The following is a 25,072-nucleotide window of genomic DNA, read 5'->3' on the forward strand; positions in this document are numbered from 1 at the left end:
AAAAATGTGTGGTGTACTCAGAGGAGTCCACATTTCAACATGTTTCTGGGAAAAATGGATTTCTAAGACCAAAGGGACCATCCAGACTTTCATTAGTGACAGAAGCAAACATCTGTCATGGTATGGGAGTGCAGTAGAGCAAACTGTATGGGTGACTGGCATATGTGTATTGACAGAGGCATATATTGTGATTGCACAGATATATATATATATATATATATATATATATATATATATATATATATATATATATAAACACTGCCATCAAGATGATTTCTTTCAAAGAAGTCCATGGTTATTAGATCAAGACAATGGCAGCTCTCATTCTGCATGTGCTACAACAGCATGGTTTCATAGAGACGGAGCGAATTTGCTAGACTGGCCCATACCTGCAGTCCAGATCTATCTCTAATTGAAAATGTATGACCAGTCAGTAATGAAAAGAAGAATCGGACTGCTGAGCTTCTGAAGTCTCGTATCAAGCGAGACTCAACAAAAATTTTGCTTGCAAAACTTTAATAGTTAGTATCCTCAATTCCCATACAATGAAACATTAGGTTGATGTGATACATCTGTCCCAACTTTTTTGTAATGTGTTGCAGCTGTCAAAAACAAAAATTGTTTCATATTTAAAAAGTAAATTTACGTTGGTCAGTGAAATCTTTTCTTTGTACTTTTGTCAATTAAATAAATGATCAAATCATTTTTTAGTTTTTTTTTTTTTTTTTTTTTACAGAACTTTACTGGAATTAAGATTGTGCAATGCAGTAGTAGCAATACAATAATAAAGGTCTTTTCATTTCTTAATTGTCTAGTTTGGTGTGCATGTTGTGTTTGTGTTTCCATAAAAGGAGTTGGCCGGATGCTGTGTGATGTGGTGCAGGAGCCCTGTCTCGTGCGCGGCTCATTATAATGTTTAGTACGCAGAGAAAGGCGCGCAGCTTGCAAAAAGGCAGGAGCAGACGCATGGAGCGCGCACTCAATTTATGACAGCTGAACACGGACGTACATTACATTCTGTCTGCACATCTTTAATCAGAACACTTGGATTACACTTGGAGACAACGGGCTGACGCCATGCACCCTTGTTCTTTCCGCGTGTGTTTTCGTGTGTTTTTGCTCATATTTGCAATTCTACGCGAAGCTGCACCTTTCAACCTGGATTTGGAAAAGCCAGCAGTTTACAATGGACCAGAGGGAAGTTATTTTGGATACTCACTGGACTTTTACCACCCAACACAGGATAGAAATGTGTAAGTGAGATCAAAACCTTTTTTTTCTTTTCTTTTTTTTCTTTTTGTTGTTTTTATAAAATTGAAAAGCTCCTAAAGAGAGGTATATTCCAGCAGGCTATATTTCGTAATAACCTCTTTCTTTCTGCGAAAGAAAACTCAGTTTGGAAATGCCTACAATGTTCGAGACTTTTGACGCAGCTTCTTATTCAAAAAGCTTTTCAGCACCACAAAAATATGGACCAGTGAACTCAGCCGCCTGAGGTTGATATCCAATTAGAAAGAGGGAATAGAATAGGCTAACTCACATTTGAATTAATTTGCTGGGGTTCATCTTGTCACCTAAACGTGTATTACTTTTATCCAGTAGGATGCCGTTATAGAGATGTATGCTTTTCTCTCTCCAGCATGTCGGTTCTAGTTGGGGCTCCTAAAGCGAACACCTCTCAGCCAGGGATTGTGGAGGGAGGAGCGGTGTACTACTGCCCCTGGCCGGCATCAGACCCAGACTCCTGCCGCCAGATCCCCTTTGATAAAGCAAGTAGGTACCCTCGTGATTTAGAACCTGTCATCTAATCCAGAAAGTTCAGAACAGTTTCTACTGAAACAATTAGACTCTTTCAGGTATAACGATGTCTTCTTAAGTGCCTTTTTATTCGTTTCCTTAAATTACTGGTGAATTAAAACTCTTACATTTAAAATAATGCGCTTAGAAACACACACTTTGTTGTTTCTTTCTTATTTACTAACACAGATGTCACAAGCAACATCTTTAGAGTAGTTTTCACAAATTCCTGTTCCTCCAATAAAAAGATCAAAAACCACATCCAAGAAAGAGTTAATTTCGCCCCATATGGTTTGGTTTAAAATTTCAGGAGCGGAGTAATTACCAGGGAAAGGCGCGTAACTTTACCTCGGTGCGTAATCTGCCGTCATTTAGACGTCCATTACGCGCGTCTATTATTTAGATCAACACAACTTTTTATCTTTACATTTACATTTGTCTGTTCACATTATCTGCTGTCTTTGTCGTCTAATCCATTTAGTGAGGGGAAATATGTTGATAATGTCTGTATTGTGAAATCAATCTTGAAGTGCCAGAAAAAGGAAAAGTTGCTTTTTAGAGTCACAAAACATCTCATTTAAATCGATTTTGTCATCTGGCACGGAGACTGCAGGAGTGTTTATGATATTACTGGACTATTTTGAGGAGCCGTGGCTTGCCGGTAAATGCAGTGGTCGGTTTTGGACTCAGAAAAGCGGCGTGGACTGGAGACAGACTTGGATGCAGCGTAATATGAGCGCTGATGTTTCGTCAGTCTCGTGGTGTTATTCATAGCATTCTCTAGAGGGAGCTTTGATCGCAGTATTTGTGTCCTGTTCCTGTTTCTAACATAGGCTCTTATCAGAAAAGGCTATTGCATGACCTTCTAAATAGAGAACCATGGGGGCACTGCGGTCCGATTCTCGAAGGAATGACTCGTTCGAGCCGATTCTTTGTACATAAAGGCCGAACAATATATTACGATTCTCAAACAAGCGACTCTAATGAGCCGGTTCTTTTTAGTGAATCAAATTAGGCGAACAGTGTGATCCGATTCCCGAATTAATGACATTAAAATGTACTGATTTATTTTATGATGTGCATTTAATCAGTCTATAATATAATATATATATATATATTTAAAAATGAATGTAATAATTGGTTTTATGGTTTTGGAGCATCTAATGCGATTTTATAAATAAGTAGTTGTTTATTATTAATAGTCATTATTATTAATTATTTATTTAACAATTATTTCAGTTTTGCTTTAAGGTTTTTTTTTTTTTTTTTTTTTTTTTTTTTTTTTTGAGGAAGAAATTCCTTTTACATCATCACATTTAACCATTTGTAGGTGAGCCAGTGAGAATCACCATTTGTAGATGAAGTATTGAAGTGTGCATGAGGAATTGACATTGAAACGGATTGTCTTTTGGAGATGAAAGCAGTGGTGCTCTGGTTCAAGACGGTTGGTTTTAAATGGAGCCTGATGGTGATGAGGTGAGAGAGGCAAAGAGAGATATGTGAGAGAGAGAGTTAAAAGAGCTGTGAACACAAGGGGAATACGGAAAGAGACCAAACCCTGACAAAGGAAGACAGAAGCGCTGTCTGTTGTTTGTTAGTGTCATAGAGCATCTACTCAGCAAGAACGTCTTCGCTGAACACACACGCTTCCAGATTCATTAGTCACGTTGTTTTTAACACACTTGAACTTTGATCCCATGCGCTCTTCCCAGTGTGGCCCTCAGAGCTCTCCATGGGGGGCATGGCTCGTCTGTGTGCGACTGACGCTTCTGATGACAGCCTGTGTGTGTGTGTGACTAATGCAGTCCTGACTGAGATGAGTAAAGTCATTAGATACACCAGATAGGGTCACATACCAATGGGCCTTGCCTTGCAAGTGTTCACACAACCCTCTCACACACACAGTTTCATAGTTACATGTCCAGACATTATAGAGACCTTACAGGAGATACATTCCACAGATTTGAGGTAAATATGTCATTTAAGATAGAAATATATTATATATTATCAGAGATTATTGAATGTTTAAGTCAAGACTGTCTGTTTAGCACCACAGGTCACTTTCAATTAGAAAGATCACAGTTGTTACTATTATAGGAGCTTTCATTCATAACACAAGGAATCGTTTACAATAAATAGATATCAATGCAAAAACAAAAATGAAAAGAAAAAATGACAAGCATGTGTTTTGAACCCAAAAATGAAACAGATGTTTTAAAGCACCAAATATGCCCTGCTGTGTTTTTATATTGTGAGTCTGGCCTTGCATTTTAGCACAGTCTGTGACACCAGAACATGTGTTCATTTAAGCAGAATATCCAGAGGTGTAATATTGGTAATATTGCACTTATAGACTTGGAAAACATAATATAAACACACTCAAATTGTAGGTAAACTTTCATATAATAAGAAAAAAATTTTTTGGCATTAGGTACTCTCGGATACAAGTTTTTAATGCATTCCTGTGCAAAAGTCCCCACTATGATCCTAAAGAGGTGATTTGTGGTTGCTAGGGTGTGATGGATGGAGTCTCAGGTCACTCTTTCATAGCAAGTCTACAGAATTTTATCGGCAGATGAATATCATAAATCAAATGCTTTAGAAAAGGAATAGAAGACATATTTCAACAAGCTGCATAGTTTAAGGTATACATATTCATAGCACAGACAGCAAGGAACAGGCTATGTGCCTTTTCCCGAAACGTTAATTTTTAAGGAGTGGTCACATTAGCAGAATTTCATCAAATTTTTGCGTGCAAAAAAACTCAGTTGTCCATTGTCAGCAGTGTAGCCATGCAACTTTCTTTTGGGAATTTTGTTTCGACCAAATTGTCAAATGCTCAGAATCCTATTGAAATGACACAATTTTAACTAAGAAATGTCGCTGAATAACATTCAATTGGTCAGTTATCTTCACAGCATTAATGGTGATGCTTGCCTTAGTGGTGAGTCTTTAAGAAAGTTGTACTGTATATAAAAAGAAAATGTCTTCAAAATACTGTGAAATCTTATTATGCAAGCCAAAGTATAAGACTTACATTCTGTATCAAGAAAAAGGCCTGAGAGATGGAGAGAAGAAAGCAGAGAAGGATTAGAGTTGATATGTTTTTATGAGGTATAGACCGTACCTTATGGAGCTCTAAACAGGCCCAGCTGTAGCGAGAGCTTTCCTGGATCCCACAGAACCCCTGTAGACACAGATCCACAGAATCATGTAGCGGTGTGTGCACACTCTGAGAGTAAAACGACCCCCTGTAGATGTGCTTTCTCATAAACAAACACACTCAGACTCATTTGAAACCTAATTTGCTGTTTCACGGCTCATGTTGTTCCAAAATCAGTATATCACCACAAGTGTTCACAATGTGTTACATTTCTCAGCTGCCTGATGTTTTCTGTTTATTATATAATGAAGTCCCACTCTGTTTTTCTGTAACTTTCATTCTTCCCCTCTCTTGTCCAGATAACCGAATGATTAAAGTGAACGGGACAAGGGAGCCTCTAGAATTTAAATCCCATCAGTGGTTTGGAGCCTCAGTCAGGACCCACAAAGACAAAGTGGTGGTAAGTGATGCTCAGAAACATAATCCAGTTAAAGACCATTTGCAGTCATGCTCATGCTTGACGCATGCTTCCATGCATTCATGGATGCGGTTTGGAAACTCTACTCTTTATCAGTAAGTAGCTGCCCGTCAATGGATTTAATGCTGTTTAATAGCATTAGTGTTTCATTCATGAATGCATGGGAGCCAGAATCTGAGTTCATTCATGAATGCACGGGAGTGGTGTTTTAGAGAAATGTTTTGATAGGAAATGTGGCTCTGTCCTGTTACTGAGGGGGTTTTTGGAAAATGTTGATTTGAGGTTGACCATGCGAGAGGAGAACTGCTGATGTTTGAAAGAAACAGCCCAGAGTTATTACATGAGGGAAGGCACGATTCCCAAATGTGACTGTTGTGCTCCAAACAATCAGATACGGAAACATTTTGCTCTTTCAAATACTTTTATTCAGAAAATTACAGAAGAGTGGATATTTTGTTTTTTTCATCTCCAGCTCTGTCCTAAGTAGTCTCTTTCCAATCTATGTCTATCAGTGCTGCTATTTACAGTAACATTGTGTTTTGTGTGGTTCTTTAGGCTTGTGCGCCCCTCTATCACTGGAGGTCAGTGAAGGTCAGCAGTGAGATGGATCCAGTGGGAACTTGTTATGTGGCTGTGCAGAACTTCAGTGCCTATGCTGAGTATTCTCCATGTCGAACCAGTGAGTATTTCACACACACACACACACACGCACACAAACACTTACTAGTTTTCTCACATTTTATGGGGCCGTTCCATAGACATACAGTAGTGGGGTTTTTTTATACTGGAGACACTGTATTGTCTATCCTTGTACCCTTACCCTACCCATCACACAAAACTTTCTGCTATTTTAGATTTTAAAACTTCATTCTGTATGATTTATGAGCTGTTTTCAAAATTTACTGCTTCTACTACTGTATGCTTGTGGGGACACTTAACATAGAGAATGCCAGGTACACTCACACACACACCAAAAAACAAACAGTGACACAGAACCAGTGCGTGTGCAGTTCATTTCACTTGCAAATTTAAAAGCACATTATTAAGCTTTACTAAAGTTAGCATATCTCAGGTTGTTTAGAATGAATTAATGAATTTCCTATTCACAGAATCCTGAAAAAAGGTTTGGATTTCCACAAAACTATTAAGCAACACAACTGTTTTCAACACTGATAATAAGAAATGTTTCTTGAGCAGCAAATCAGCATATTAGAATGAATCTGAAGGATCATGTGACACTGAAGACTGGATTAATAGCTGCTGAAAAGTATTATTCATATATATTAAATATTATGTAAATTACATTTTAAATACATTCAAATTGAAAATCCTTTTGATAAATTGTAATCATATTTTGCAATGTTACTGTTTTTATTGTATTTTTGGTCAAATAAATGCAGCCTTGGTGACCAAAAGAACAATCTTTCAAATACATTAAAAAAAAATCTTTCTAATCCCAAACGTTTGAACCATAGTATTTGTATAGAAAGCTGTAACGGCCAATTATATTTGAAAGTATCCTGAAAAATTGCTCAGAAAAATAGAGTTAAAATAGCGTGAACTCTGAGCTCTTTATGTTCACAATGTAAGTTGGAAGTGTACCTAAGATGGTCTGTGTTCATTTAGTGTTCACCTACAAGCCAAAATTCTTGCATACCGCCCTGAAATGAATCAAGTTCAGCCCAAAGGCTGACAGAACCTATAACCCAGTGGAACATGACAGGCTTTGGCACTGTTTGTTGCAATGCAAGCAGCATAAATCTGTGTAATGAAGTATGCATGCTTTCGTTTCTCACCTGCATCATCCTCAGTTGCACAGACACACTCACAGACTCTTAGTCAACGCAGTGCTGGATGATCCAAAAACAGCACCAAGAATACTGTCACTCCTTGGAGTGTTTTTTTACTGATTAACTATACATACTGTACGGTTACATATAACTAGCCTAAAGTTTTTTTTTGTTTGTTTTTTGTTTTTTGGATGACTAGCTGATTAGTAAAAAATTATTAGTCGTGCCAGCTCTGCTTTTCACACAAAATCACAGATGTGTCCTCTGCTTCTCGGGCTGCCCAGTTGTGCCAGCTGCCAAAGATCAAAGGGAAACTGACATGTTTATTTTGAATGTAATTTCCTGCTTATTTCCTGTACTTTAAAGTCTCATTCACAGTAATGGTAGTAGATAAATATACTCTAATTTCTTGACATCATATCAGATACACATATGTGACCCTGGACCACAATGACTGAAAATCTGGAATCTGAGGGTGCAAAAAAATCCAAATATTGAGAAAATCCCCTTTAAAGTTGTCCAAATGAAGTTCTTAGCAATGGATATTACTAATCAAAAATTATGTTTTGATATATTTATGGTAGGAAATTTACAAAATATCTTTATGGAACATGATCTCTACATAATATTCAAATGATTTTTGGCATAAAAGAAAAATCTATAATTTTGACCCATATAATGTTTTTTTTCTGGCTATTTCTAAAAATATACCCCAGCAATTGGTTTTGTGGTCTAGGGTCACAAATTCTCTTAAATTTTCACAGCACACACATAGACGTGTGTATTAACAGTTAGTGTAGAGTGAAGTGGTATATTAATAATGATAATTCTGCCTAATGTGCTCTTAGGGAAAATGATTATATGACACATGAGGCCATAATGAGTGTGAATTACTTTCCTCATTCTTTGTCAAACAAGTGCCAGCTGTCCCTGAGTCTGGCAGGGACTCAGCTAGGAGTCCCTGTCAAGACTCAGGGCATAGATGCTCGGTGTTGATTAAATCCAGCTTGTTTATGTCTGCTAGGAACACATTTGCAAAGACAGTAGTATTGAGAAAATGTGAGGAATGAAATACTTAGTGTAGTGTAGCCGAGGAATAAAAGAAGAGAACAGGAATGGAATGAGGTAGAGAGAGTGTTTATTATTTATTTATTTTTCGAGTATAGGGGTTGGGATTTGGAAGTGATGTTCTGCCTCATTAACCTTCCTCACATACTGTACGACACATTATAGCAACACACACAGGACATTACATGATATACAATCATTGTTGGTCCTGGAACCACATTCCTATACTCCAATCTGATTTTAAGATTAGATTTTGACCTGGATGTGGCACTTAAACATCATTCTTTTCAGTCACTCATCTTCTTATGACTAAGAAGTTGGTTATGGTTTGGGATTAAGCATAGAGTTAGCATCATAGAAAAAACCATATTCATTTAATCTCATTTAACAGTACTATAAAGTCTGAGCTTTTGAACTTTCCTTGCATCACATTATCCATTTACGTCAGTATTTTACAGATTTGTCTTTGAAGTCCTGAATCTTTCTGTACTCATTCATATCCTAAAGGCTTGTGTAAATGAATGTACTCTGATCTTTGTAGATAACCCGGACCCCGAGGGCCAGGGCTTCTGCCAGGCGGGCTTCAGCGTTGATTTTACTAAGGTAACAAATCTCCCTTCTCAAGCCTGTCTCTGTATTTCATCTTTATGGTGACACACTCCTGTGTGACATGTCTTGCTTTTTGTTCAAAATCTCACAGCAGTCATTTCCAGTTTGAAATGGAAATGTTTTTGGGTATCACTTTGACCCTTCATTCAGGCAGGATGAGGACTTATTCCTTATTATTTATTGTATCTATACTTATATCTCTACTCTATCTCCATAATCCTGCTCAAAATGCGCAAGCGAACACACTGAAATAAACACAAACACATTTTTGAGGCCAGTGTCCTCATTTCTACGGTACCCTCTCTCCTATTTCCTCACTTGTTTTTTCCTCCATCTCTCAGGAAGGGACTCTGGTTGTGGGAGGGCCAGGGAGTTTCTACTGGCAAGGTAACGCACTTCTCCTCATTAGTTTGTATTTTCCATCATTCCATCCTTTTACAGAGTCTCTCTGAGTGAGATTGGCAGATGCAAGGCTCTCATATCCCAGACTCACAGTCTCACAGGACCCCAAGAATCTCAGTTCCGTCCAACAAACTGACCAGGCTGACCCTTCCTCCGCCTGCAGAGCAGAATAACAGACGCTCAGAACGATGACACGTCACCTCCCATGAGCCCTGTTACCAGAATAATCAGGGATTATCTCAGTGTGTTAGCGCTACCATTTCTGAGTCTGTCCAGCCAATCAGTGAAGTGTTCTGCCGCAGTTCACTCATCACAGATGGGTCAGTGATAGCTGTAATATAGCAGGCGTGAGGTCAATGAGCTGCTCTTTAATGTTGGCTTACTGTTAGAGCAGTAATCATTGCTTTTAAATGCCAGTGAATGCAGGCTAACGAATGCCTGCACTTTTTCACTTTTCGCCTTAATTATACGTTCTGCACAATTGGCAATGAAATGCATTTAAAGACAATACAGAAATCTGTACACCTGCATATGTTTAGCTGTGTTTATGTTAGAGATAAATAAATCAGCAAGTGTTTGGCCATTTACAGACTGCCAGCATTAACTAGTCTGGCTCATTAGCAAAACTGGCAGGTCCACTTTGTGTTGAGTTGATCTACTTAGCTTTATTAATGCACCTTTTTACAAATAATTATATTGAATTCTGAGCTAATTTTCAGAATACTTACTTAATTTGCATGAAATGTTATTTCAGTATTTTTAAATAATATAATTTAGTTATAATTACTGTAATTATAATATTTCTATATCATAATTTGTGTATTATATTGCCCGTTGGTGACTTATGCTAGCTTGATATTGGTATTAAAATCAGCTATTGAAACACACGCAGATTTTATGTGGAGTCTTTAGATTCCCGAAATAATGGAAACCTGGAAAAATCAGGGAATTAAAAAAAAGGCAAAATCTTAAGTTCTTAAGACTTCATTTCTTATAAACGTTTTATTTAATTTCTTAAAAATTAGCGTTCCACTCTAATATATGTGAACCAGGACCACAAAACTATTCATAATGGTAATTTCTGAAATCTGAATAAATATTAATAAGCTTTATATTGATGTATGTTTTTTTTTATGATTGGACAATGTTCGTCCGTGATACAACTATTTGAAAATCTGTAATTAGTATTGCGAAAATCAACAAGTCGTCCAAATGAAGTGCTTAATACACATTACAAATCAAAAATTTAGTTTTTTTATATTTACGGTAGGAAATTTACAAAATATCTTCATGGAACATGATCTTTACTTCATATCCTAATGATTTTTGGCATTAAAGAAAAATCGATAAATTTGACCCATACAACATATATTGTGCTATTGCTTTTCTACAAATAAACCTGTGCTACTTATGACTGGTTTTGTGGTCCAGGGTCACATATTTAATTAAGAAGCGATAGAAACACATGCATCATCTAACTGTATTGTAGTGAAGTGCTCCTCTTAAAAATCTCTTAAAAATGTGTGGAATGGATGTTTGGCCCTGACCAAATGAGGCACAGCTGAATATTTTGTGGCCGGATGTATATGTAATTGTTTACGTGTCTGGATTTGAATCACAATGCTAGATGTTGATTGTTGTGTAATTGCAGTCATATGTTAAAACATGAAAACAGATTTATTCAATCTCCAGACCCCCCACAGCCTGAACTCAGAGTCACGGCCCTTAATAAATACTAATACTGGGTTCCCCATCACATCTCACATGTGTTATTGGTTTTTGTTTGTAATGGAGAGTCAGATGACTTGAGATGACACAAAATGTAATGTCAGACACAGGCTCTCACTATTTCTCTCATATATTTCATGCTGTGGACAAACAGAGATGCATTCGGAGTTATGACCTGCCACTCGCTTTCTCTCCTCTCCTCTTTTCTCACGCTCAGTCCATCTTAACCCTTGCCTTTCATCACTTTTTTGGGGGGGAAAGACAACAGATTTCTGTGAGGAGAAAAAGTACCACATATTGTGTCGTGTGTGTCCACAAAACAAATAAAAATTAATAGAAACACATGTACACGCAGACACACAGCAAAACACACATTAAGAGAGATTAATGGTTGGGGTTCATCTTAGGCCTGGTAGTAAAAGAGAGTAATGTGTTTATAGAATGCGAGCAACAAAAACGGAAGAGATTCCTCTCACTCTTAAATCTTAATCTGAGAACTTGCATCTGTGCTGTTTTCCTCATTGCTTGTGTAATGTAGATAGATGCAGAATGATAAATCTGAATGTTGTGGAAGTAATACAGGGAGGTTCTTACAGTTTTAAGAGAAGCTGTATCCCTTTTGTATGTTTCTGCCTGTTGACAATTAAGCTTCCATCCTTGGATCAAATCATCAGTTAATGAAGCATTCTGCAATAGCAGTTGTATTTCTGCTGGAAAATATTTTTAAATATGAAACTTATCAATACTATATTATTTCTATGCTGCATATTTTTTTTTCTTCAATTATTTCATGGTCACAATAATGAATTATAGAATTAGAAATATATCAGAAATTAGAAATATATTACAATAAAAATATATAATTGATCTTAGTTTTATAACTATTGTAGCTCAATACAATTATGTAACTATCAGTTTAAATCTGAAAAAAAAAAAATGGCATTAAAGTCCCTAAGAGAAAAACAATATTTTTGTACTTTACAGTTTGTTTTGCCATCCAAAAATAAGTAACAACATCTGCCACCACAGTTGTACGATGTCTGTGGAAAATGAAGTGTGTGTTTGTGTGTGTTTAGGTCAAGTGATCACTGCAGGTGTTGCAGAAATATTAAACGGCTATTCCCTGAAAAATATTCTGCGCAAAGTTCAGGGAGAGAAGCAGACGGTGGCTGCATCAGACGCATATGATGACAGTTACCTAGGTAAGAGACGTGTTTGTGTGTGTCTGCCTTTGAAAGGTAAAGATGCTTTATGGGACACCAGTGATTTTCTTTGGGCCCCTGTTTATGGGTCAGTGGGCCAGCCCTCTGTCAATTTAATAAACGCACGCACACGTGAACTCACTTGAGCTTTTTTGGTGGATGTTGAGGTAACCTTGACCCTCTGTCCCATAGCTCAATTCGGTGCTAAGTTTGTGCCTACTGATAACGTTTCCATCTGGAACTACAGACCTCAAAACACTCATACACACACACACATATTCTTTAAACACACTTGCAAATCCTGTACTGTAAGTAATTTAAGTAAAGACAGCTGGACTGTCATGATAATAGTGCAATTGATTAAAAAAAATGATGAGATAAAATCAAATGAGTAAACATGGTTTTTAAACTCCCTTTGGTTAGCAGCATCAACTGTTCCTCTCACTGTAGTCACTCTGGTTTTCTTATATTCTCTTTCTGTGTCTGGTAGGCTACTCTGTAGCAGTCGGAGAGTTCACAGGTGATTCGGAACAAGGTGAGAACGTTTGAACATTTTATATACTATATTATATAAAGTGTTTCTGTAGCTCAATTGGTAGAGCATTGTGCTATCAAGCACAAGGTTAGGGGTTCGATTCCCCGGGAACACAAGATTGGAAAAAATTGATAGCCTGAATGCACTGTAAGTCGCTTTGGATAAAAGTGTCTGCTAAATGCATAAATTTAATTTAATATACATGAATGATGCAGATTAATGGGATTGTTCACCCAAAAATGATAATTTTGTCATCATTTACTCCATCATGTTGTTCTAAACCGGTATGATTTACTTTTTTTCTGTGCAACTAAAAAGACTCCATGTGTAGACAGAATATAATTTAAAATATTTTCTGTGCTAGTCACATGTCGTAATGTTCAGACACATAAACAAACATCTGCATCTTTAGTAGAGTTTGTGTATTAATGTGAGTGCATGAGAGAGAGCTCTGTCTCTGTGTGTGGTGGTTGTGTGGATTTGTTGCTTACTGAGCTTTGATCGGACCCTTCAGCCTCAGACCGTAATTACAGAGCACTCCCAGGATTCTGTCCCTGACATGCCACTCAGTGACAAACAGCCCATCTGCAGTCTGTCATCCGTCTCTAACACAGACACATGTGTGCGCCCACGCTGACTCAAGCAATCATTAGCCTACCTATCCATCTGACAGTGCCCTTCTGCAAAACCCTGCAACATATTTACCAACCACCCACAATCCAGCTTGAACAGACTAAAATCTGGTATAAAATAATCTTGTGGGAATTATTATGCTATATAATAGAGTGCACCTAATTGAAAAGTACACATTTTAAATGATAAAAAGATGATTGTTTAAATTTTTCTACACTGTAAAAAATATGTAACCCTGGGCCGCAAAACCAGTCATAAGGGTCTTTTTTTCTTTTTTGAGATTTATACATCATCTGAAAGCTGAATAAATAACCCATTGATGTATGGTTTGTTATAGAACAGGACAATATTTCCAATATTTGGAAATCTGGAATCTGAGAGTGCAAAAAAATAAAATTCTAAACTATGGTTTTGCAGTTTGTTTGTTTTTGTCCAGAGTCACATATAGAAATGTATTAACAGGTTTTTATCTGTTTAAATGACAATTTATAGAATGTATTGATCATGGCTGCGGTAATTCATCAAATGATGATCATGAAGTATGGCAGATTGCAGTAGTCTGCTGTGTCATCCACAAGTTACCACTCAAAACTGACCTGCAAAACAGAAAATGGTGACAAAATTGTGTTCAGCACCATTTTTGGGGGTATATATTCTCTGTTACTTGATTTGCACAATTCCTTCAGCAAATCAGACATTGAAACAATGCATACAGCATGCACAAATAATCAACACTATCGGCGGTTTCAGTTAATTCTTCCCAGAATTCCCTCTCTGTCTTTCTCAGACATATGTTCTATCTGGTCTGGATTAGTGGTGAATCCAGAGTGGAGAGACATGCTGATCTCTTTGTGTCAGAGTTTCATACATGGCCTTTTGCTGTGGCACACTTTGTGGTCAAGCAAGGCGGGAAATTTGAGGTGGCGGGGGGAAGGGTCGAGGACGAGCGGGGCTGCTATGGGTCCCTGGGAGTCTGGGAGATTTCGAGTTAGAAATGAGGCAGACTATTGAACGGTCCCTCTCCGATCTCAGTGGGTGGGACAGATCCGACAGACAGCCGCAAACCCTCCCACCACATCACTATCTCCAAGATCATCCATCAGACCTTAGACAGTCTCTGTCTCCTCCACTATGTGTCTTTCTCCTCTCTGTCTCTCTCTTCTAAATATTTATAATAAATGAGTGACTGACATGGTGTTGACAGAGGCGAGATTAACAACACTCACACGTCTCACCTCACTGTTTAGCCTCAGATGCGCTAGATAAGTGCTTGTGAGTGTGGAAATGTTCACTCACAAACCCTCTTCTCAAAACCAGAAAAGTGTATGTTTTATTATCGTTGAGTACTGAAGCACATCACTGGTTTCTTCAAACTCTACAAGTCAAAAATATATAAACCTGCTGGTGCAAATGTAAATATCTCAGGTATGTTTACTGTATGCTTTTCTTATGTCCTCTATGCAGAACTGGTAGCAGGGGTACCTCGAGGGGCTCACAACTTTGGTTATGTAAGTATACAGTCCTAAACAGACTTTGTTTCCTGTGTTTCTCTCATGGTAAGATTTCTAATCAAAGGTCAGAGGAAAAGGTTAAGGGGGAAGGAAGAATGTGAGAAATGTTCAATAGGTTATTCACTACCTTTCTACTAAAATTGAAACATTTGTTCATTCAAATAAACAAAAAAAAAGCTGTATGTTTTGCAAAGACTGGTATTCGGGTAAAACCTCGTCACTTGTGTAAGTGCTTGAGTTTCTCATCTGGATGTGATTTGAAGCCTTAAGTAGGAATTCCCAATTAGGGCTGTAGCATCTAGGACGTAGGGGTGTCCCCTTTGGCCCTCAATTGAGCAGAATCATATTCAGCTGGATGGGCGGTTTGTGAGGCAGACAGTGAATTTGTGTCTCTTTTTGGGTATTAGCCATATGTGGCTTTGTTTGATTTAGGATCTCAGTCATACGTGTCCCATAAAACATCCACTAAGATCAATCTGGATGTAATTTTTAGAGCGCTAAATGCCTAACATGAGGAAAATCACTCTGGTTTGGAGTGGAGGACAGACATATGGTCAGATACACAAGTCCTGCAGTACATCAGAATCATGACGATCTGTCATGAATGGAAACAGTGTTTTATTAGCACTAATACAATCTGAATTCTCTCTTATTACAGGTGGCTGTGATCAATGCAACAAACCTGACTTTTATTCAGAATTTTACTGGGGAGCAGGTGAGTGACTATCCAACCTTTGATTTGTTTTTCAAATGTTTTTGTTAGTTAAATATGCTATTTGTTCACTATGAATTATTTGTAGGAGTTGTGGCTCAGTGCTAAGTTCTATGTTGTGGAGAATGCAGCAGACAGCCACATTTTGACATACTTTGCTATAGTTATGATAGCTTCTCTATTTTTAGCTAGAGAGGTAAAATGGCATTTTAAACAATGAAAGTGTGTAGTTTGACTGTTCTGCACACCTGGGTATATGTGCTTTGTCATTTAATAATCTGAATGCTGTCATAATCAATAAATGTTGCACAGAAACATCTCGTTTAAATGACTATTGTTGTTCTTTTGAGTTTTGTCTTCAACAATCAATGTAAGGCTTAGCACAATGTTATTTAATATATTTATGTCTGGCTTAATTGGACCAAAGGAAGTTTTAAATGAGACACAGACCTTTTAATTGCATTTTCTCCCTTTCACATTTCTATTTCATTTACAACTTTTTCTGGCAGATGGCCTCTTATTTTGGATACACCGTCGCAGTGACTGATCTAAATGGAGATGGGTAAGTAAACATGGAAGTGTAAGGTCATTAGACAGTTGTTCTATGCAAGAGGTGATGGTAACTGAGTAAGTCTGTGTACATTAATGTCATTCTTATTGAATCTATGTTTATCTCCATGTGAGGCATCTGTCCGCATTATTTGTTTTGAGCTAATTTAATTTACCAGATCACGCTGTATTTAGTTACAAGGTGTATTCAGAACTAAATAGAATTTGGACCATATTAATCCAAATAATAGAACCATGAGGTTTTATATGGGCTTTGGCTTATTTAGACTCATGCATTAAGCTCTGGTTTACTCGACCCTTGTTTAAATGCTCACATCATCCAGGAGGGAATTTGATATGTATAAAATTTGTTTCTAATTTGGTCTTATGAGAATACAAATCTTTGCTGACACATCAGCGCCAAAGCTCCTTCTCTTATGTCTGAAATGCTCACATATGTTTATGCCATTAACTGAAAGGCTTCCTTACCAATGGTACATAGTGGAATACACAGTAAAACAGCAGTATACACAAAGAAAGAGCAGTTAAATGATACACCAGCAATGGCCAACATACAGAGCGAATTAGAGCTCATTACACTTATAGCTATTGAAATGGCTCATTTGCTGGAAACAGGGCCAATCAGTCTTTAGTGTTGAAATCAATGTATCGTTTTTGTTATTTTTTGGCCACTAAATGCTAAAACGTATAAATCACAGTGATTTATTTTTAGATATTAAATAACATAACTTTGTTATTGTCTGTTATCTTAGATCTAAGAAGTCTGAGAAGTCCTGTACAAATGTGAACATTTCATTCCATTTTATCACTGGAATACCGCCACCATCTTTGTTGGTTTTAGTCCAGGTTATTCTCAGAATGCCCTGTTCCGAACTGTAGGAACATTTTGGTATTCCTCCATCGGTCCTCACGCAGTCCAAAACACACTCCTAAATTCATATCTCCAAGCAAAATGTCTCTGTTTTATATTATCAGCATTTATAAGATTAATGCTTTATACCCCGCCATGATACTGTCATGCGCTGGCTCGTCTGTTTCTTCTCTGATGGCTCATATTTTACAATGGTTCAGTGGTGCACTTCCTTGTATATATGGCTGTCTTGTAACCTCAAGGGTGACGTCTAGTATGATACTTTGACTTAAAACATGCACTATAAAACTGCAGGTCTTTATTCAGTTGTTAGCCATCCATTCAGTTTAGAAGTAAAGCATCTTCAAAACAAATACATGTACAATTTATGTTTCTTATGGGCCTACAAAAATTCAAAACCTAGAGGTGTTTGTGTCAAATTTGTGAATTTATGTGCACACAGGCTAGATGACGTACTAGTTGGAGCTCCACTCTACATGGACCGTGAGTTTGAGAGTAAACCTCGTGAGGTGGGCCGTGTGTACTTGTATTTGCAAGAGGACGTGCTTCTCTTCTCTCCTCCAATCACACTCACTGGAACGCACCTGTTCGGCCGGTATGGAAGTGCCATCGCCCCTCTCGGAGATATCAACCAGGATGGCTACCTTGGTAAGTGTTTGTGTTCGTTTCAGAGTGTTGTCTTGCATGTTTCAGGAGTTTTTCCAAGGCCAGAGAGACAGAGGTTAGATGAACACCCATTTCCTTCTTGTCTTTTTTGTTTAGGATATACTGTCTATCTATCACATGCTTAAAATGTACAGTTCTAGCCAGTCAGGAAGGGTAAAATTAGTGATTTGGTGTCCTTGTTTGCACTTTCCTGCGAGTTGGGTGTAAACCACTCTGTTGCGTGTGTGTGTGTGTGTGTGTGTGTGTGTGTGTGTGTGTGTGTTTTGCCGAGTTTGTGGATGGAGGTCACAAACATTCCTGTTGCTATATAACTGCTAGTATTGCTAAATTAATAAAAAAAATTAAGATCAACAAAAAATGTATATAGCCGCGTTTCCACCGCAGGAACTTTACCCAGGAATTAGGGACTTTGGCCTGGTACTTGGTGTGTTTCCACCGCAGGAACCAGGAACTAAATAAAGTTCCGGGTAAAAAAAATGCCCCTCAGAAAGTCCCTGCTGGCGAAGTGGTACTTTTTCAAAGTTCTGGAACTTTCGGGGGCGGGACTTTGGCGCTAAACATCCTGATTGGTTGAGTTCACGTAGCATTGGTTGAGTTCAACCACCATTTATTCGGATCAACATTTTCAAAATATTACTGTTATTGTGCCATGAAATTTAATTTTAAAAGTATTTCAGGCGAGAATGTAGTTGTTTAAAACTCAAATCTGTTGTTTATTTATAAAGACAGCGCCTATTTAAAAATGTGTTTCGCCGATCTCGGAGACGGTGAGCTCCACGCGATCAGCGGGAGCTCAGTGATCATCTATCCGACGAGAAGCAGCCTCACTTCGGCTAGACCTTCTGATATGTGCCGCTGGCTCTGACGTCTCTCTAGTGGTTAAACATAAAATATAATTCAGCTGCGGGGTAAATCTAACAGGTTTTCTTTGGTCTGTATTCGATTTATCTATATGTTAAAATGAAAATAAAAAAGGCAAATTTATATAATGTTTCGTTTCATTGTAATGGCTGCATATACACATAGCCCTGAACTAAGTACATTTCTGCAGCTGTTATTATGCTTAAATGAAAACGAAAGGAGGCAGTGGTATTTGATATCCTATTTCGTTTTATTGTAAATATACAGAGAGGAAAATTGCAGTAGCCAAGACGAGCTGACTGAAGTTATCAAGTACACTGCTGTTTACAGATTTACCGGACTGGCGTCGTCGCGGACATCACAATCCCAAGACGAATGCACAAAGTCTGAACTAACTACCGATGATGCACGTCCAAAATCAGCGTACTTTTTTTTTTTTTTTAAATCAGTGGTACTTTGTATAGAGAAATGCGCGCAGACATACGTCACCAGTCTATTTGCCTAATCTTCCCGGTACTTTACACCAGGCGGCAAGGAAGTCGACCGGAAGTTGAAGTCGGGTGGGGGCTGCCATCTTGTAGCAGAACTTCACTTGCGTTAGCATTTCCATTGACTCCCATTCATTTTGGCGTCACTTTGACAGCGAATAACTTTACATCTGAGGCGTTTAAAGACTCCGTTTGTCCATTATTTATTTCTAAAGATACACGACAATGTATAAAGGGCTCCATTACCTTCTATGTTACATTATGGCCCCGTAGAAACAGTTTTTGTAAAAAATTAACTAACGATAGACTAAACGTCAGAAACGGAAGTGCTAAAAAACGCTAAAAATGGGCTTCGATTGTCTCAGTTGAGTTCCAGTGGAGTCGCTGTGTCCATTTCTTTTACTGTCTATGCTTTACACCGTGGTTGAAACGCAGAAAGCAACAGGTCTTGGGTGAAAAAAGTTCCTGGTACAAATGTTCCGGGTAATTTCGGTGGAAACGCGGCATTTGACTGAAAAATCTACAATAAATCATATTTAATAATTTTGAAATTTAGATTAAATATGTCATACATGTAACAATAAATAGTGTTTATAAATGTTAAATTATAAATGTAAATTAACCCCCCCAAAAAATAACAATTAAAGCTGAAATTGAAAATTTTGAGAATTTTACATTTTTGTCAGAGCATAGTTGACATGCCTGGGCACACCAAATTTTTTTTTTTTTTTTTTTTTTTTTTTTTTGATGTTGAGCCCTGTCTCAGAGTTTCTGACCTGATCATTGCTAATTATGTTGCCATTGCAGCATTTCTCTATTTATTATGATTTTTAAGAGATCTCTTTGCATCTGAAAGAAACCAGGTGTTCATGGGTGGAGTTCAGACCATAATAATCAGCCACAGATCATCTCCATCACTACAGACAGATTGAGTTGAGTTGTAGACAGAGGTTTTCTGTGGTGCTGGTCACTGTGTGTATGCGGGTGTGTGCAGTCTATGAATCAGCTCCATATGTTACTGTAACACAATCTGATATGTCAGTGTAATTTTAAAATGACACTTGATGTGGATGAACATAAGATGAGGATGTGATGTCCATACATGAAATGTAAGCCATCTGGTTCTATGATTTCCAAAAGCATATGTCATATAAGACTTTACAACCTGTACGAAATGCCATTGTGCTTGCCAGTGTGCCAGTGTGAGACTCAAATATTGTATTGTATATTGTACAATAAAAATTGTACTCAAATAGTGTTTGTGAGTTCTATGGTAACAAAACACACTTTGATTTAAGCAGGGGTTCATTTCGTGGATTACTTATAGGTCTTGACTCATTTTTTTGTGGTAATGTAAAAGTATCACATAATGAGATGATGCTGCCTTGGAGTTTTGGAGACTTAATCAATAACTGATATGGTCATAATGAATCTGATATCCCACACTGTATCTCTGTTACACCAGCCATATGGGTTTGATGAAGTGATACTTGTCACAGTGTCTCTGTGTGCTTTTGTTCTCCTGCTGTTTGAATTATTCTGTCTTATAGCTAGTTGCTTGCCTTTTTTGTTCTGAGCGTTGTTTGTTCCGTTTTTTTGTTGCTCTGTTGCCTCTTGATGGATTTGCTTTTGAGAGGATCCAGTGAGAGACCTCACTTGTGTGTGTGGCTGTACAGCTTGTAGTGTCCTGGTGTTTAATCTTAGTAGTTGGCAGGCACAGACAGATCCGTGTATCTTTTGGTCATTTTGTTTTTCTACTTAAAAGAAATAAAGCAAAATGAGAAACAGTTAGATTTTTTTTTTTCGTTTTATTTCAGAAAGTTTTTTTGTTTATGGCTAAAAAATGAGATTATGCTTTAATATTTGTTTTGAATGTCTGGGCAGCGCTGAAACACCCCTTTCATCACACTGCACGAAAAGCGGCAACTGTGAACTCAACAGGATTTTCATTATCAACAGGAGAGAAGCGGCTGGTGAGCCGAGTTTATTAATCCTGCGGATTCTTTCCTAGCAGTGCTTACAAGATAAAAAACATACAAATAAATTCACGGCTGCTGCATGTTTTTGACAAAGCAGAAATTACTTTATTCAGTGACATTTGAATTTTACCTTATGTGATCTACAATGACATGGAATATGTGTAGAGCACAGATCCCGATTCGCAAGCGCCATCCTGATAACAGTGGAACGCGATTCAGCTCCATCTGTTTTGGTCGATACCCTCAGTGACAACAAAATCTAACAAAAATCTGTTGTAAAATAAAGAATCCTAACATGGTGTGCTTTCTGTCATCTCGGTCTCCCTGAACTTCTGTCTGAAACGCATCAGAAATGATCCAGGCTCATGCATCACAGACACAGAACCATCCTAGATCCATTGAAAGCTTGACATGTCTAACAATTTAACAATTTAATAAATGAAACCAACGAGAGGTGCTGTGTTTCCAGTCTGAGTTCATTATCTGTAATGTGGTCACACCCACACTCTGTTTATACTGTCATCATCTACTGAATTTGTGACTTCAGTTCATAATTTTACAGTATAGCCTATCATTTGGATTTAAGAATTACAGTAGACTAATTATGTAGTATTTTTCACTAAATACTAAGTATTTTATTATAATGTATGTGGGGTTGGTTTTTCCCATGAAATTGTGTTGTGTAAAAAAAAAAAAAACATGTTTGCTTTTTTTTCTAATAGGCCTAGAATAAAATAAGTAGGCTAGTAGTATCATATTTTATTCTATGTAATTGTAGATAATGCTAAAGTAAAATTCAAATGCTGTTTTATTGCTCCTTTTTTACTCCTGTTGAAAACGAACCGAGCTCACGGTTGCCGCGTATCGGTGCAGTACAGAAGGGTTGAATGGGGTGTTTCGGTGCTGCCCACACATTTAAAACAAATAATAAAGCATAATCTCATTTTTTACCCATGATCAAAAATACAATAAAATATGAAAATTTTCGTTTTCCATTCTGTTAGGGCCAGAAAATGAAATCAGGCCCTAAAGCATGACTTTACAATAAATGTGTGTTATTTGTGGACCCAGTGGTTTCTTATGTCTGTAAAATGTCTGTTTCCCTCCACTGTGGCATGTAGTATATGTATGCAGTCGATTAAGGCCAAGCCACACAATTAAGTATCTTGTAAAGTGTCATAATGAATTCGGTCTCATATATATTATGCTGTTCTTTTTCGCAGACCGTCTGTCCTTTAATGTTGGGGGTCTTTGGGCACTGTGCCAGCTACTGTGCCCACTGCTAAAAAAACAGGAAAAGGAAATGATCTAGAATCACCAACAACACGCGACGGATATTTATAGAGAGGAACTCACCCAAGAGAAACAGTGAAACAGAGCATTATTACATATGCTGGCACACTTGTGCACACTCACTTCCTACTCACACACACACGGTGGTCCAGTGGACGGAAATGAGCGCTTTCTTGTGGTGATGATTTTATTTTTCTAAGTCTAATTAAACTTTTCGTTCCTGTCTACCTCAGAACGGTTTGCTTAGCTCAGAAGATTTCCATGAGCACACATTCCTCTAAGATCTGTCAATAGTCATGGGCTCTCTCTCTCTTTCCCTATACTGCATCCTTTGATGCCTCTGTTTTTATCAATTCTTTGGAGTTTGTCAGTTGTTTTTATTATAGAGTGAGGACATAGATCAGGCATGCTCAAAGTCGTGTGTGTATATACAGTATATATATTACAAGTCAATTAATTGTGTGTCTTAATTGAACACGCCCCAGTGGAGAGAAACAGATGTTTTACAGACATGAAAAAACACTTGTTCTAATAACATGCATTTTATTATATTATGCTCACGGACCAAATCACACTCCACTTCCGGCCCACATTCTAATGGACTTAGAATAATAATGGCTGATAAGAATTTGATATATTTAGTAAATTACATTAAATACAATTTTATTTTAAAATACCCTTTACTAAGAGTTTGACTGACATGGAATCTAACTAATTCTAATGCTAAATTTGCCATTTTGTACAACAAATAAACTCAACAGGAAAGTTAGTAGATTAAAATTGGTGCATTTGAAGTAGAAATTTGGTGTGTATTGATGTCTTTCTGTGGTTAAAACGACAAACGTTCGGATGTTCATTCATGTTTATTTCATGCTTTAACTAGTAGGAAGAAATGATCTGTCCACATAATGCTTGAACTGAGGCACTACCAAAAAACAAAAAAACAAAAAACAGAAGTACCCTGCTCTGCAATGTCAGTGTCCTCTTTATGCCTCAAAATATTTTTTACTGTTGGTGCATATATGCACTGTATTTTAATGGGAGGATCTGAAGTTAGCTAACTGGACGCATTTATGCATTTTATGAATGAGTTTATGTGTAAATAAGATAAAATTCACATGGTCTACACTGAGTGAAAATGGTCTTTTAAAGAGGTTCCAGCACTGTTTTAATAAATATGAGGCTGATATGCAGTAAGTCACACTTTTAAACCTAATGAAAGCCACATATCATTACAATTACCAGATAAATCAGCCCTAAAGCAAAGTAATGTGAATATCCCTGACATAGATCTTTATAGAGTTTATTTCCTCAACATCCCCTCAGTCTCTCTGTTCTTCTGCCTTTCTGCCCCTCACTGGGCATCTCTGTCTGGGTCAGCAGTTGTCTGTTTTTTAGTTTTCCCCTTGTGTGCGTGTGCTGCTGCCCAAATGTAGGTTAATGACTTGAGCAGCGCTGCTGGCAGGAGGAACACTTGAACAGATAACCCTACCCTGGAGATTTATTGGCCATGCAGTAGTGGACTGGTGCTTGTGCATGAGTCTGTTATTGTTCTGTAATAGTCCCTCAGTGCCGAAGAGAAAAGAGCGGTCGCTCCCTGTGGAACTTTGTGTAAATCATCGGTATTCTTTTTAGCAGCATCCTCTTTTTTTCCACATAAAAGCATCTCTCTGTTCCTCAACATATCAAACACTGAAAAAAATCAACAATGAATTATAAATTCCAAAATGCAGCAGATCCAAATGTATAGCGCTAGTGTGAATCCTGGTGTTCTTGTAGTTAATGTATGGAAGCCTGTTTTTATGTTAGAATAAAAACTTTATTCAACTTTCTGACTTTATTTATCAAAATCTCTTTATATCTCTCTCTTCATATCTCACAGTTGCAACTTCATGTCTTTCTTTATCAAACAAAATGACTTTTTATCTCACAACTGAGGCTTTATATCTCACATTGTAACAGTATATAAAAAAAATCATGTTGAAATTATGTTGCAATTATGTTTCTCAGAATTGAGACTTTAATGTATAACTTACTGTTTAGACATTATTCACCATAATTTTTTTTTTTATAACACAGGTGAGACTTTAAACCTCACAATCGATACTTTGTATCTCACAATACAGGGACTCACAGTTGGAGCTTTGTCTTAATTATGATTATTTCACAGTTTTTATTTTGTTTATTGACACTTATGAAGAAACAGGCTTCCACAGGTAGACTGAGCTTGGAAACAAATTGGATGTATATCTTTTATATGCTGTTATTGATCAAATATTGTTGTCCTCCATCTTTTTCTTACTCAGACATGGCAATAGGAGCTCCGTTCGCAGGAGAGGATCGTGGTGGCAGGGTCTTCATTTATAACGGGCAAAAATCTGGGCTGATGTTACAGGCATCTCAAGTGCTGAAAGGCGACTGGGCCTCATCCGCTGTCCCAGCAGGCTTCGGATTCACCCTGCGTGGAGATTCGGACCTCGATAACAACCAGTACCCTGGTGAGTACAGAAAAGCTTTCAGTCTCTGTTTACGCAGGTTTCTGTTAAGACAATCATGCTTAGGAACTGATGTAAGCCAGGGAGATCAGATGGAGGAGGAATGAAAGACTGGATGAAGAAAAAGACTGGACTGAGACATCCAGGTTGAGTCACATTGGTGGGTCAGTCCAACTGTGTGCAAGTGTTTACACTCGTTCTTCTTCATTTCTTGGTCTTTTCTTTGTCTTTCTTTGTCTCCTTTTAAGGAGGGATCGTGTTTCTGCATATTTGTCTCGTTC

General features: G+C 37.6%; 1 protein-coding gene across 1 annotated transcript in view; it reads left to right on the plus strand.

The window, feature by feature from the left end:
- Positions 1 to 888: 888 nt before the first annotated feature.
- Positions 889 to 25,072, plus strand: part of itga8 (integrin, alpha 8) — a 61,976-nt gene continuing 37,792 nt past the window's right edge. Inside the window, exons 1-13 of the mRNA XM_026284837.1 lie at positions 889 to 1,253; positions 1,640 to 1,773; positions 5,260 to 5,360; positions 5,934 to 6,057; positions 8,778 to 8,839; positions 9,187 to 9,232; positions 12,052 to 12,177; positions 12,668 to 12,712; positions 14,810 to 14,853; positions 15,515 to 15,571; positions 16,078 to 16,130; positions 17,452 to 17,657; positions 24,603 to 24,794. Of these exons, the coding sequence (XP_026140622.1) occupies positions 1,078 to 1,253; positions 1,640 to 1,773; positions 5,260 to 5,360; positions 5,934 to 6,057; positions 8,778 to 8,839; positions 9,187 to 9,232; positions 12,052 to 12,177; positions 12,668 to 12,712; positions 14,810 to 14,853; positions 15,515 to 15,571; positions 16,078 to 16,130; positions 17,452 to 17,657; positions 24,603 to 24,794 (1,366 nt within the window). The 5' untranslated portion in view covers positions 889 to 1,077. The remainder of the gene's footprint in view (positions 1,254 to 1,639; positions 1,774 to 5,259; positions 5,361 to 5,933; positions 6,058 to 8,777; positions 8,840 to 9,186; positions 9,233 to 12,051; positions 12,178 to 12,667; positions 12,713 to 14,809; positions 14,854 to 15,514; positions 15,572 to 16,077; positions 16,131 to 17,451; positions 17,658 to 24,602; positions 24,795 to 25,072) is intronic.

Source organism: Carassius auratus, chromosome 16 (genome assembly GCF_003368295.1).
Source record: "Carassius auratus strain Wakin chromosome 16, ASM336829v1, whole genome shotgun sequence".
Classification (NCBI taxonomy): Eukaryota; Metazoa; Chordata; class Actinopteri; order Cypriniformes; family Cyprinidae; genus Carassius; species Carassius auratus.